Source organism: Stegostoma tigrinum, chromosome 13 (assembly GCF_030684315.1).
Source record: "Stegostoma tigrinum isolate sSteTig4 chromosome 13, sSteTig4.hap1, whole genome shotgun sequence".
NCBI lineage: Eukaryota > Metazoa > Chordata > Chondrichthyes > Orectolobiformes > Stegostomatidae > Stegostoma > Stegostoma tigrinum.
In genome coordinates, this window is record NC_081366.1 from 38,428,673 (window position 1) to 38,443,920 (window position 15,248).

General features: G+C 37.4%; 1 protein-coding gene across 1 annotated transcript in view; it reads left to right on the forward strand.

Annotated features, from left to right (window-relative positions):
- The window catches only part of pfdn1 (prefoldin subunit 1), a 91,225-nt gene that overhangs the window by 13,734 nt on the left and 62,243 nt on the right, over positions 1–15,248 (forward strand). The window contains exon 3 of the mRNA XM_048543809.2: positions 7,280–7,364. Within this exon, the coding sequence (XP_048399766.1) occupies positions 7,280–7,364 (85 nt within the window). The remainder of the gene's footprint in view (positions 1–7,279; positions 7,365–15,248) is intronic.

The window sequence follows — 15,248 nt, forward strand, 5'->3', positions numbered from 1 at the left end:
TACATCATTAATGTAAAAATAGTTCACCACATATGGCGAGGGAAATCTTAGTTTTTATTTTTTAGTCAACTTGGGTACTTTTATTTTCTCTCATTTTTAAATTGTATGAAATTTCTTCTCTTCACCTTCCCTCTCTCCAATCCACTCATGCTGTGAACAAGCAAACAGGCAAATAAGTTACTCTCAGTCTGCTACTCGTGTTGATTTTGCCCTTGTGCCAGTAAACACATAACACAGCATGATGAAAATTTTTCTTTATTTTCCTATTTTTTTTCTCAAAAGACTAATTGCTTGTAACTTAGAAAGTAAAACCTAAACTCTGTTCATCAAATATAGTTGAACTCCAAAATGCTGCTTTTCTTTAACATTGATTTTATGTTATTACTTTTTTGGTTCCCTTTGCTTGCACCCTTTTCCAACTAAGAACATGAGCAAGTGATTACCTCAATTTCCTGGCTTTGCTAAACTTCATCCCTTCAATGTCAGATTCTTTTTTTCTCCTTTTGCTATGGGGACTGGTGTATGGGCTACATAACATTTTCCTTTGTGGATATGCAGAGCATGAAGATTTGGTGATTGCTGGTTTCCAAAAGATTGCCAAAGTGTGGATTTGGAGCACGGTACTGATAGTGCAACAGATTTTATATTCAGTTTTCCAAAATTCTAAAAGAATATTTGCCACTTTTTGTTCTTTTTTCCTTTCCACATTTTGAAAGTTGCAACTGTGTAAAATAAGAATTCCCAGTAGGGTTCATGGAAGAAATTGCTTAATAGCAGTTTTAAGGTCTAATACCTTAACATTTAATCATTTTCTAATTTTAAAACAATTGAGCATGAATTAAAAATAAAATCAATATTATTACTGGTGAATGTTTGTTCTTCCTCTTCATTTTTCCTCACATACAAGCACTTGTGGCCTGGTCAGGACAAGCTGGTGGGTTTGTTTTAGAGTATAGCCTTTAGATTGCCAGTGCTTCTTTGCTTGCTCTTTGAACTTTCTAGCATGCATTGGAGAACTTGATCTCTAGTTAGAGCAATGCACTTTGTGAGAGGAGGAGGCCATCAATGGCACTTACCTGGTGAAATGAAATGTCTTGTGGTTTCCCAAGAATAGAGGAGTCCAGCTGCAGTTAGAGTTACAGGGTCTGAAGGAACATTTGGTTAACAACTTCATCCTACTGACCTGGGCCACTCGTATGAGCTCTGGGAGACTTTGCTCCTCCAGAAGCCAGCTTGGAAAATTAATAGTGTGTTACCTGACCCCAGTGGTGGATCTCCACATTCGAAAATGGGGAAGCCGCTGCTGTTGATCAGCACAAAGGAGTCTGGGGCAGCTGGCAGAGATGCCAAGGCAGAAAGCTCTGCCAACAAGCTTATCGATACAGTAAATATCAATCTTCATACTGTGTAAAAATCTAACTCTCTGACCATAAGAGCAGCAAATCACACTTTAAAATCCGATATTCCATTAGCAACAGTATAATTTTGTTTTTGTAAACGTGCGCATAATTGCAGCAACAGTTTGGGGTATTGTGTTGATTCAAAAACTTTGTTTGTGTGCCAGATATACCATAGTTCCTTGTATCACAGATGCCAGTCTTCAGCCGATTTGATTCACTGAATGTGATATCCAGAAATGGTTGGAGGCATTGGGTACTGCAAAATCTATGGCCCTTGACAACATTCTGCCGAGTGTGCTCCAAGACCTGTGACACCCCTGGTCAAACTGTTCCAGTGACACCTGCCCAACTATGTCTTGTGCATACACTGCAGGACAAATCAAATGGTTCTGAGAAAGGGTCACTGGACCCAAAATGTTAACTCTGATTTTTATTTTCTTCACAGATGCTGCCAGACCTGCTGAGCTTTTCCAGCAACTTCTGTTTCTGTTCCTAATTTACAGCATCCTCAGTGTTCTCGTTTTTTGAAAAAAACTGAGTCCCACAAAAGCTGGTTTCATACCAAACCTCTTGTATAGCAAAAAGTGCCGTAAAAAAATTCACATGTTGAATTAGGCAGAGAAAGGAGTGAGAGACATCGAGGGAGGAAATGTTAAATATTTGCTAAAACAGAGTATGAGGATTTTTTTTAAAGTGCCAGAGAAAGTTGTACATAAAGAGAAGGTTGGAGGGGAGACTGGCCCAGTGCCACCGAGGATTTCAGTTATTGAGGCGAAGGCAGAAGGATAAATTAAACTGACTGAAGGATGCTGTGGAAGGTGCTCTGATATTTACAAAGCATTGTACAGATGGAGTGCGGGAAGGTCATGAAGAAATTTGGTTTGAATTAATTTGTTGTGGAACAGGAACTGTTGCAGCTTAATGATGGGTGAGTACAGAACAACTATGTGTGGGAGTTTGAAAATTAGAACATAGAACATAGAACAGTACAGCACAGAACAGGCCCTTCAGCCCACGATGTTGCGCCGACCTTTGGAACGTCATTTCTCATATCTGAACCAATTATTCAAAGTACGGATAAAGCTCTCAGTAATAGGGGAGTAACAGTTTTCATAAATAGATTTAGGTGGTGTAGATTGAGCTTGGGATATTATTTGATACCCAGCTAAACATCAGACAATGCAGAGCAGCCACGCTGTGTGTTTCAGTCTGACTGGCTGGGAAAAGGAGTTAAAGTTTGGAGAAAAATAGATTAATGAGTCAGTTTTTAAAAGACAAATCGTGTAGCAAAAATCTGATTCATAATTCATTTGTTTCGTAATATAACTCTTTGAAATTAAAGTTTTAACTGTGGAAAATTTGGATATCTGCTCAAGAAGCTAGTATAGTAATTCTGATGTAAATGCAACTGAATCAAGTCTGAGTGTATTACACTTAAAGATTACTTGGGTATGCCCTGCAAGGTCAGAGTTGATGGAGATTAACCTCTTCTCAATCACTGTTTTGTAACGGAGCCTGAGAGTCTGCAGAAAGTATCCTAGACTGCCATTAGCAATATAAATTATTTTTCTGGATTATCATAACTGAGAGTTGAGTTGAAGGTAAACTTGTTTTAATGTTTTTTAATCCATCCCGAAACGTGTCACATTGTCATGGAAATGGGCTGTTGATATAAGGTTATTTTGTTTCATTTATCAATGTGTATTTATTGATAGAAGTAACAGTTCAGATTTGGTCTGCAGTTCATTGGGGAGAACTGAAGGAAATGAATGTTGGTCAGATCTGCACTTAAGTAGAGAAAATGCGAACGTTCTCATTTACCTTGTGCAATACAGATGGTGTGCAGTTGCAGTTTGAATGCCATGATGATAAAGCAGTTGGAAAATTTGTCCTAGTTTACAGCTATTCTGAGAAATTTATAGTGGCTCTTACTGATCCCTGGGGCAGAAATCAGTCAGCAGAGGTAGCTTGGAAGCTGCAAGAAGGTAGTTGGTTATGTGCTGATAACCTGAACAAAAAGTTAAAGCTTTCCTTGCCATGAGATATTAAATAAATGTTGGAGGATTACTAAGCCAAAAAAAAGTGGAAGGATCTTCATAAAATATTATGTTGGATTATAACTGGTGCACTGAGGATCATTTAAGTGACTTTCAGATGGCTCTGGCATACCTTTTGGATTGCTTTCTAAAGACGTGAACGAACCTTCAAGGTTTCATAAGAGAAGGCAAATCTTGGGGGTAGTAAGAAGTAGGACTGAGATTATCACATTTTTTTTTCTTTACAATGTTAAATGAATAGTGCTTCCATGGCTAATTTTGTATGCACGTAGCTTTTGATTTGTTAAAAAATGTAATCTCATGTGGCACAGGTCTATCAGTTAACTAACTAGGAGGTCAGATTTTTCTTCAAATGCTAACAGCCCCCAACAGGACTAATTATTCCAATTAAATTTTCTGCATTACACAATGGCTTGTTGAAGATAATTTTGCTGCTATAGATTTTGTAGACTTTTTAAAAGACATTTTGATAACCAAAACTGATTTGGAAAGGAGAAACATGTGGGATTAAAGGAATAATGATAACTTGATGATTTGAAGATAGACAGCAGTGATTATTAAAAGATAGTAGGAACTGCAGATGCTGGAGAATCTGAGATAACAAGGTGTAGAGCTGGATGAACACAGTAGGCCAAGCAGCATCAGAGGAGCAGGAAGGCTGACATTCGGGCCTAGACCCTTCTTCAGAAATGGGCTTTTCTCACTGGGCAAATGGGATGTTGTGGGGCACTCCAGGGCTGTATATTGCGACAAAGTGAAAGACAGAAAGTGCTGCAAATATTCAAAGTGAGAAACTGAACTACTCTTTAGGTTGATGATCTTTAATTTGTCTACAGATGGAATTGAAGTGAAGGGAAGTATGGGTACAAGAGTGCTGGGGTCCAGCAGGGTTGGGAAAGTTTTTCTTTGATAACTTGGTGTCCAAAGTCTGATAGCATTTGGAATTGTCAGTATTTTTTTTGTAGGTAATGGAAGAGTCAGGGTCTAGCAGCTTTGAGGAGGTGAATGAAAATTAGATTAAAAATAGAAAGAACTGTGGATGCTATAAATTGGAAGCAAAAACAGATGTTTCTGGAAAAGCTCGACAGGTCTGGCAGCGTCTATGAAGAGAAATCTGAATTAATGTCTTGGGTCTGGTGACCGTTCCTCGGAACTGAAGATAGCTAGGAAACTGTCAGTTACGTGCCGCAGAGATAGTAGGAACTGCCGATGCTGGAGAATCTGAGATAACAAAGTGCAGAGCTGGATGAACACAGCAAGCCGAGCAGGAAAGCTGACGTTTCGGGTCGAGGCCTTTCTTCAGAAATGCAGCAGGTGTTCTGCATAAAAATGTTTTTCTTCCTCTCATCACCTTTTACTTTATTCGTTTGCACATGACTTTTAAATCTGTGCCCTGGATCTGTTGTTCCTTTTATGATCGGGAATAGCTTCTCCCTATCAATGCTATCTAGCCCGCTCGTGATTTTGAAAACCGCCATGAGATTTCCTATCAATCGTTTATTCTCCTTGGGATAGAAATCTCAAACTGTTATATCTATTCTCATAACTCAAGTTTCTCAGTCCTGGAAACATCCTTGTAAATCGCTTCTGTGCTCTCTCTACTGCATTTGTGTCTTTCCCATAATATGGTGCCCACAACTGTACACAGTGATGGAGACATAAAATTAATTATGGAGAGCACAGAAATAGTGATGTAACCTCTTTGGATGTGGCTGCACTATGAAAGACATACAATCCATAATGTATTAATGTCCTTTGAGAATGTGAAAAATGGATAGAGGTGGTTGGTAAACAAAAACAAATCCTATTTTTGTTCACACAGAAGCATTCTTGGCTATGTATCTTTCATACTGTAGCAAAACAAATTGGATCTCGGGTTGAAAAATAATTCCTGAAGTCAGTATGTTACAATGGGTGCGAAATAAATATTACTCAAAAATAATAGTACACTTATTTCTGGAAAAGTGCCAGTAGATTCTGAATCACTTGACTCCTCTTGCGTGATGATCATATTTTGTTATAACGATACTCAGTGAAATTTTTGTACTTGTAATACAATCCTTTTATGCTACCTCCTTTCTATTTGAAGTAACTTTTTTGCATGCTACGAATGAATAATTTATTATATTTTAAGCATAAATTTTAACACCATCCATTGTGCTTTATTGAAATAAAACTTGGAAAATGTAAACATTTTGCTTTTCTTTTATTATATTTTTGGAGGACACCCAACAGCTGCAGTAACATTTTTGTGCTGTGTCCAAACCTAAATTAGAATGTCATATTTTTTTCAGCGTCAACTGCAAAACCAGCTTGCATAAGGTCTGCATATGGTCTTGTCATATGTGATATGTGTCTGTGTGACTTTGCGGGGTGTACAGTATTTTCTAATTCTGCTGAGCCATACAGAGCCATGATATTCCAGGTTCAATCACTGAGTTATGCTGAAATATCTCATCCAGGTTGGCTGGTTTTAGCATTGAGTTAGGGACAGGAAAGGTCAGACAAGGTTTCATACAAATCTCTCTCTCTCTCTCTCTCTCTCTCTCTCTCTCTCTCTCTCTCTCGTGAGTTTAAAACAAAATCATATTTGCTTTTGGTGCCTCACAAGGTGAAATAGACATTTTTATTTATTGTCTGCAACTGAAGAATTGCACTTGAGAGATAATGGAACTAGACAATAGGACTGTGGGAACTCATTTAAACCAGTTCTCACTTTTTGAGTACAAATAAGAAAATTAGGGGCACAATTGAGGTGGGATTCTTTAGAGAGGATTATGTGTGTAATAAAATGTGAAACATATATTTCTTTTGATATTGTACCGCAAACTAAATCAATATGCTTTGTTTTGTATTTTTCAGAATATTGTGTGGTATTTTGTTAGATTAAATTGAAATTCCTTGTTATAGCGAATGCCCTTTTTCCCTTTAGAATATTTGGCAAAATAAATTTCCTTGCCTGTAAAGTGTTTGGCAATATAATTTGGCATCAAAATTATAAGTAATTATTACATACTTTTAAAAAGGTGATTGGAATATGATGTAAATCTAAAGTTTGATTTTGATTTTTTATCTCCCTTCTTGTACATTTGGTCTTTCAATTTTTTTGATTTTTTTTTGGTCTACATGCTTTTGGAAAATTTTTCCATTCAGTTAAAACAAAGACCAAGAACCCTGCATTTGAGTGAAGATATGAAAAGAAATCAACAATCAACTTTCAAAGGGTTTGTTGTGGAGTATTGGGGAAAGAATCTCCATGGCATTATACTTTTGCTGAGGCGTGAATTCTGTACATACATATCTTAGAAGTGACTTGAGCTAATATGTCTCTGTCTACAATGTTAATCAGTTTGTCCAGTTGCAAGCTGAATTCCAGACAGTACTTCCCATATCCTGCAGAGTTTAATAAAAGCCCACAAAGAATTAAAAGATCAGGTGCATTGTTAAACAGTGGCAGACCTTTGTGTATATGCCACGTATAATCTCCTGCAGATCTGACCAAAGCAATGTTGATCATTTTTTGATTCTTTGTTCAAGTTACCCTATAGTTTAGTTTTGATGCAAAAGTTACATTCTTTCATCTATTTTAGAGACTTTGATGTAATGTGGCAATTTGAAGAAAACACATGCATGCACTCAGGCACTCTGATATGTTTGACAAAGTTACATTTGATTGTACTCCCATTATGGAAATTTGCCATATTTCAACTAAGACTGGTGGGGGTCAGGGAGCCTTGAAGTGTAATGTTTAGTTTATGTTCAGCTCAGACATTTAAATCTATCCTTATTGTAAATTAAAACATTATGTTTTATTTTTTTTAGGTTTATTCTTCAGCCAAAAGTTGTAATTCACAATCAGCTCCTTGAAAAACAGAAAATAGCAGATGAAAAGATCAAAGAACTTGAGGTGTGTTCTAATCAACCATGCTTTTGGTGTAGAATTTGAATTTTGAGTGCTGAAATAGAAGCTTATTTTTCAAACAAGTGAACTACATTTCTTGTTGGACTCTGCCTCCTGTCTTTGAAAGGCAGCATCTTTATGTCTCTGAGGTTACCCTCAACTAACAACTGCCGTTCTTTGGTTACATTAGTTTTCAATTGCTGAGGAGAACCCACTACTGCTAAATTTGATTTGCAGCCCACCACTTTATTGTTCATTTACATAGCTGATTTTGTTGTGAACGAACAGGAATTTCCTTTAGCTGAGTAACAATCCAACATTTGACAATTGTCATTGTGTAGTTCCTCTGGCTCCCTAATTCCATTTTTTTTCCAGTTGCTCATGTAGCTTGAGTCCACAGGTAGATTTCTTCGGTGTTCTGTTTGATTCTGAATTGCATTTCAAACCTCCCATCTTAGCTGCCAAAAAGATAGATAGATAGCTTATTTCAAACTGTTGTATATTATCCAACTTTACCTTACATCATCTCCACTCTTCCAAAAGTCCTTATCAATTTCTTCATATTTTTAAACTTGATTAATCATACAGCTTCCTTGGTGGCTTGTATAAACTTTGTTTATAGGATGTGGGCATTGTGGTAAGGCCAGCATTTATTGACCACCCTAATTTGCTACGTCAACTGGGTGGTGAGTTGTCTTTCTCAACTACTGCAATGTGTGTGCAATGCATTTATGGTATTCCTTTGGAGGGAATTCTGGGATTTGACACAGTGAAGTTCAAGGATCTGTCATAAAGTTGAAAGTCTGAAAAGTCTATGACTTGGCGGGGGGGGGATATTAGAGATGGTTTTGGTGCTGTGGTTCACCCACTTACCTGGTTCTTTTAGTTGATAGAATTTGTATATTTGGATGGTGTCATCAAAGGAACCATGGCATGTTGTTGCAATATGTCTTGCAGATGTTCACTGTGCAGCCAGACCGTGCTGTTGGTGAATGTATTAGATAGCAGACAGGGTGCCAATCAAACAGGGTGCTTTGTTCGATATGCATTCATTCACTCACTTGTACTCGGTTGGTGTTGGACATGTTCTGAGGAGTCGGGAGATAAGATACTTGCCTCAGAATCTTTTGCTCTAATGTGCTTATGTGGCCACAGTATTAAAGTGGTTGGCCCACGTATGTTGGTGAGGCATTCAACGATAGGAATACTGTTGACCATCAGGAGTTTTGCCTATCAGAAATCAAAACTTTTCCCACATCTCCATTATCTGCTTCCTATCCTTACTAATGCCCACTTCCCTTTAGCCTCCAGGGCTCGGCAAACTTCATTTACTGTTCATCTGTCAATGCATTAATTTCAAAATCCTTGTCTTCGTTGATAAGCTATATCTTTTCCCCTTTTTCACATCACACTTCAACTTTTATTTAATACAGCTTAAGCCCTTGTACTCTTACATCTTTGCTCTCTTTTACACCCTCCTTTATCATTCATCCTCTGGCTACCACATTGCGAAATTGTTTGACGACTAACCCTCTGTCATTCTAATTCTTATCTGATCTTCCAAAGTCTCTTCAAAACTGATTACTACTACATTTTCCAGCAGTCTCATGTCATGGATATCTCATGTCTGAAGTACCTCAAAGGTGTTTACGTTAAAGGTCAAAATGTTACCTTATTAGTCTGAGTTCTTTAGAACCATGACAAAATAACTGGTAAGCGAAACATATTTAAATGCCGGTTAACTTGTAAGTGCCAAATAAAAATAATTTTCTATTAAAATTAGTTATTGATATTAAACAAGGTATGGTTTATGTGACTTAATATAGGGTTTAAGGTAGAGACATAAGAAGGGCTGTTGATTGTCATAGTTTGGTCTTCAAACAATTTTCTGTATTCAGTTAATGACTAATAGCTAAGCTGAGGAAGCACCAAATGTAAAACATTGTCTTGAGTATATGATTGACTTATTATTAACAAGATGGTTGAAGTGTTTGGACCCTGTAGCTGATACTGCAAAAACAGCTTCAGTCCTGTGGGATTAATGTTTTATGGTAGTTTTAAATTGAGAATGATTATTGATATGTCATGTAGCAGATTGAACAGGAATGATTGCCATGGGATAACATGGATTAACTTATGAAGGTGTTGGCTTACTGCTATAATTTAATAGGCAAATAAGATATGGTGTTATCTTATTAGAGGGATAGATTATTAACCAAGTACTTGCCAATACTATGCAAGTGGCTCAGAAGAAGTGGAATTTTGAGTAATTTTGCTTATTTATTCTATGGAAGACAGGCATCAGTGTAGTTTAACTTCAGTCTTTAAGAAAGATGTTTTGAGAGAACGATTTGCAGCCATGACCACATGATATGGAAAAGTGCTTTTATAGCCAAATAATTTTGGAAGTGTACTCACAGCTGTAATTAGAAAATACAGCAATTAGATTGCACGCCACAAACCCCAGAAACATTAATGTGGTAATGCCAAGATAATCTGATACGTAATGTTGAGTGATAAATATTGGTCAGGACAAAGGAGATAATTTATTTTGTCTTCATCTTTTTATTGATGAAAGCTCTCAGAAATAATGGAGATCTGAAGGATTTGTGACAGTGAGGAGCTGAAAGAAATTAGTACTGGTTTCATAAAGTAGTTTTGGCAAAATATTGGGACTGAAAGCTGACAAATTCCCCAGGACCCAATGATCTACATCCCAGAATACTAAAAGAAGTGGCCAAATAGATAGTGGTGTTCATCTCTCAAAATTCTATTCATTTTCCAATGAGGCGTGCAGATTGAAAAGTTACAAATGCAACCCCGTATTTAAGAAAGGAGGGAGAGAGAAAGTAGAGTGATATAGACCTGATAGCCTGACCTGTTAGTCAGAAGTAGGGATAGTACTAGAGTCTATTGTGAAGGGTGTGATAATTGGACACTTAGAAAATAATGATCTGTCTGGGTGGAGTCGACATGGATTTATGAAGTAAAAATCATGTTTGACAAGTTTTTTTTTTGGGAGAACCAGCGGAGTGATGTATTTGGTTAAGATTCCAAATAGGAAGTTAATCAACAGTATTAGAGCTGGAGGAACACAGCAGGTCATGCAGCATCAGAGGAGCAGGAAAGTTGATGTTTTGGGCCCGGACCCTGATGAAACATTGACTCTCTTCTCTGCTGCCTGACCAGCTACGTTCCTCCAGCACCGCACTATATTGACTCTGACTCCAGCATCTGCAGTTCTTGCTATCTTCTATTATTAGAACACATGAGATACTGAGTAAAGTGCTGACAAAGATTCAAGATTGTTTTCTGTCCATTAACCAAAGTGGGAATAAATAAGCCACTCAAGTTGACAAGCTATGACTAACGGGGGAAAACATTTGGATCGGTGACTGGACCCCAGCTGGACCCACAATTTATATCACTGGTTTGGAAATAGCAACCAAATGTAATATTTCCAAGTTTGCAAATGACAAAAAAAAGGCATTAGTATGTGTTGTGAGGATGGTACAAAGGCTTCATGGGAATTTGGACGGGGTGAGTAAGTGAGGAAGAACATAGATGACCTACAATGTAGATAAATGTGAGATTATCCATTTAGGTAAGTGAAATGGAAGTGCAGAGTATTTTCTTAAAGTGGTAACACTGGAGAGTATTGATATTTAATGGAACCTGGGAGCCCTTGTTCATTGAAACCTAATATCTAGGAGCAGCAAGCGATTCAGAAGGCATGTTATGTTGGCCTTTATTGCACAATGATTTGAGTCCAGGATTAATGTATTGCTTCAAATCTATAGAAATTTGGTGACACTATACTTGGAGCATGAGGCCATTGGATGCAGTCATTCGCTTATCAACCAGATAATGCCTGGTATGACAGGATTGTCTTTTTGAGCAGAGAGCGAGGAGACTGTATTCTTTGAAGTTTAGAAGGATGTGAATTGATCTCATTGAAGCATTTTAAATTCTTGATGATCTATATAAGGTGGATGCAGAAAGGAGGTTTTCCCAGGCTGGAAGTGTCTAGAACCAGGGAACACAGTCTCAGAATAGGGGTCAAATCATTTAGGACTGAAGAAGGGTCACTGGATCAAAACGTTCACTCTGCTTTCTCTCCACAGATGCTGCCTGGCCCAATGAGTCTTTCAGCAATTTATGATTTTGTTTCTGATTTCCAGCAGCCTCAGTTTTTTTTGGTTTTTTATTTAGGACTGAGATGGGAAGGAATTTCTTCAGTTAGGGTGGCGTATCTTTGGAATTTCTTACCCCACAAAGCTGTGGAAACTTGGTCATTGAGCACGTTCAAGGTAGAAATAGATAGAATTCTTGATACTGACATTGAGGGATATGGAGATTGCGCAGAAATTGGCATTGAGATAGATGATCACCCATGATCTTAAAAGTGGAGTAGGCTGAAAGGATTGAATGGTTTACTCATGTTCCTATGCCCATTAGCTCCCCTGCTGTCTTTGAAATACCCAAATAATATGGGGACATGAACATGAGGCTACAAGCTTGTATAATAAATGAGCATAGAAGGCAATTGAAGAATGATTGAATGTTGATGAAAGTTCAAGAAGCAGCTAAGTATATTTCAGCGGGAATTAGACAATATTGGTATGAAGGTAAATATGGTTGACATTCATTTGAAAAATATGGTCTTATTGAACACTAGCTTTTCTTTATTCCTGTTTGCTCCTGCCACCATAACTTGCAAAAAGGCCAGGTTTTTCAGAGCTATTTAATCTTAACTGTAATTGTAGAGAAGTTCCACAATGATTTGCTCTTTATATTTTCTCGTAACATTAGTCACAGTATTTACTGGAGGAACTGAGATTCTGGTATAATTAGCTGTGAACTGAAGCACACTCATAGATAGTTAAAATGTTGATGTCACACAATTGACTTATCACTGACCTCTTATTGAGTTAATGATTGGCATAATTAGAAAATTGAACTTATTTAAATGTTTTATATTGGTTGTGTAACAAGAAGTATTTTGGAAACAACTGATTCAAATGTGTGACCTTGCTTGAAAATAATTTGTGGTTTGCTTAGAATATTTCATTCTGGGAGAAATGGAAGGATGTTGGCAAGTAGTAATGAAAGTTTCTTTCTCTGTGGTGCTCCCAGTGGCCTACTGTAGACTGAAATGATAATGGAGAAATAAAGAAGCATCAATGATATAATGCCCATGTCCTTGTGATGTTTCAAAGTGCTACACACTCAATTTATTACTTTTTAACATGTGGTGCTTCTAACCTTGTAAATATGACAACCATTTCTGCATAACAAAGTCCCAGGAGCAATTAGTTAGATGAATGATTAGTTAATCTCTACTTTAATGCATTACTGAAGGAAGTAATTTTGCGCAGGGCACTGGAGAACTCCATGGCCGCCTTAATGTGATTCTGTAAAATCATTTATGAATGCTGGAATTAGCAGATGATGTGAAATGTACTAAGGCTAAGGCTTTACTTGAAGAAAAGTGGGGTGTTCTCCTTGGATCCTGGCCAATATTTATCGCTCAATAAACATCCCTAATGTTCATTTCTTTTTTCTCAACTGAAGCTCATGATGATTTTGAAATTCTTGATTTGTGGTTATGTTAAGCAGATTATCAGGATTCATTTTTATTTAGGCATTTTCAAATTTTGGAAATTTTAAATAACGTCTTGTTTCAGCTATCTTTGGTGTCAACACTGAGTTGCTTTGTCTTTCCTCTCAGCTCAGATATTTAACCTGTAGTACCAATTTTATTAACTATTTCTGTATCTTTCTCAAAGCCGGAATTTTCCCATTGTGCAATTTTCATTTATTGTACTGCAATCAGCTTCTGGGTATATTGGATTTTGTGCCTGATTTTGCAACCAGTCTTTTTATCCTTCAGCTATTTATTCTAAGATCCTGTTTCCCATCTGTACAACATTTTTGCTTTTGGCAAGTTATCCATCAGTATCATTGGATTCTTCTCCTTTGTTATTTCCTACTGTCTACTATTTTTCTTCATAACCAATGGTTTGTACATTTCTTATTCTCATCATTTTGCATTTTCTCCACATCAACCACTTATTAACATTGATTATTAATCTTGATTCCTTTGTATGCAGTTTGCTTGATCTCACTTACATGCAGTCCTTGTGTGTTTTAGATCATCAGTAAACAGCATTATAACTTCCTAGTTCTAAGAAAGTTACAAAAGTTATTTTCAGCAGCACTTGTAATTGAGTAATGTATTGCAATCTGATTAGATTGCTGTTTACTCTTGATTGTGTTTAGTTTGATTCTGAACTTGATTTGTTTGTAATCTGAAATAAGTCGTTTGTTGATGCTATTTCTCTGTCTGTTGGCAGGGAATGTTGTCAACGTGCTACTCATTCATTGAAAGAGGTTGCAATATGAAAGTAGGGATGTTTTGCTACAGTATTTAGAGCAAAGGCAAGGCCACATCTAGTTTACTGTGAACAATTTGGGTCTCCAGAAGAAGTTAGAAGCAGTTCAGAGAAGGTTCACTTCACTGATCACCTGCAAGCTCATGAAGAAAACTTGGATATGCTTGTCCTGTATACATTGGAAATGAGAAAAATTGAGAAGTAATTTTGTAAATATGTAAAATTCTGAGGGGATTTGACAGGATGGATACTGAAAAGATGTCTTCTCTTGTGGGAGAAACTAGAATGAAATGGAGGCACTTTAAAAATCACATGTCTCCAGGTTAGGATGGTGACTAGGAGGAATTTCCTCTCTGTTGGTCGTGAAATGTTTGGAACGCTTTTTCCCCAGAATGCATTTGAAGTGGGGTTATTGAATATGTATGGAATAAAGCAACGAAAGGTAGATTTTTAGATAACAAGGTGGAGATAGGTAGATTCTTGATAGCAAGGAAGTTGGAGGTTATTGAGACAGATGGGAATGTGGAATTGAGGCCACAATTAAAATAGCTATGATCTTGTTGACTGGCAGGAAAAGCTAAAGGGCAGAATGGCTTACTCATGCTGCTAACTAATATGATTGTATACTAAAGCAATTGGTGGACTATAAAAGGTTACCCTGGTCAAACAGGGATGTTCTGCATCACACTTGAAATTTTCCTGTCCAACTCTGTTGCAATTGACATTAGACCTGAGACCACAAAAGTGGCAAGAATATTTTCTCAACGTTAGTTTTAACATTACCATTGGTGTCACTGCATTTTTATTTGCATCATTTAATATTTGTTGAATCAACTTGATGTGCCTGAATGGTTAGCTCTCTCATGAATGGAATGTAGTGATGGTTACAGGAGAGTGGGGGCATTTTCTTTTCTGTGGAAAGAACAGCCTTTTTATTTGTTTCCTGAATGTTTGTTTGTGTGCAGTGTTATAACTGCCTCTCGTGAGACTTGATTGCACTTGCCAACTCAATTAGCCCTCCCTTCTACGCATTGTAAAAAATGGGGACTGAGGTCACCCTCTAGACAGTGAAATGTTGGTGATTCCAAAGCCAGGTAGGACTCTGACAGCCACCATCTCGAGATGGACCCTTATTTGGACAGTACTGTCTTTTCCCTTTTAATGTTTCTTAAGTTTTCTTACCATGGTTGTCTCCATTATCATCCCCTATCCCCCACATGACACCCAGGATGCTAAACACTTCTGACTTCTCCCCACTCTTAGAACTGATTCATCCTTGCGGCATCTGAGCTTTCGTGAAAAATGCCAATCTTCTCCTCTCCTTTCTGCCACATAGTCAAACGAGGAAAAGTACTGCCCTTGCACACAACTTCACAAAGCTGATTGATGCACGCTGTGAACCAGATGCCATGAGAATCTCATTTGCTACTGACGATACCTTGAAGGTGAAAAAAAGTATTCCACTCATGAATGTCTACAGCAAGCGTATGAACCT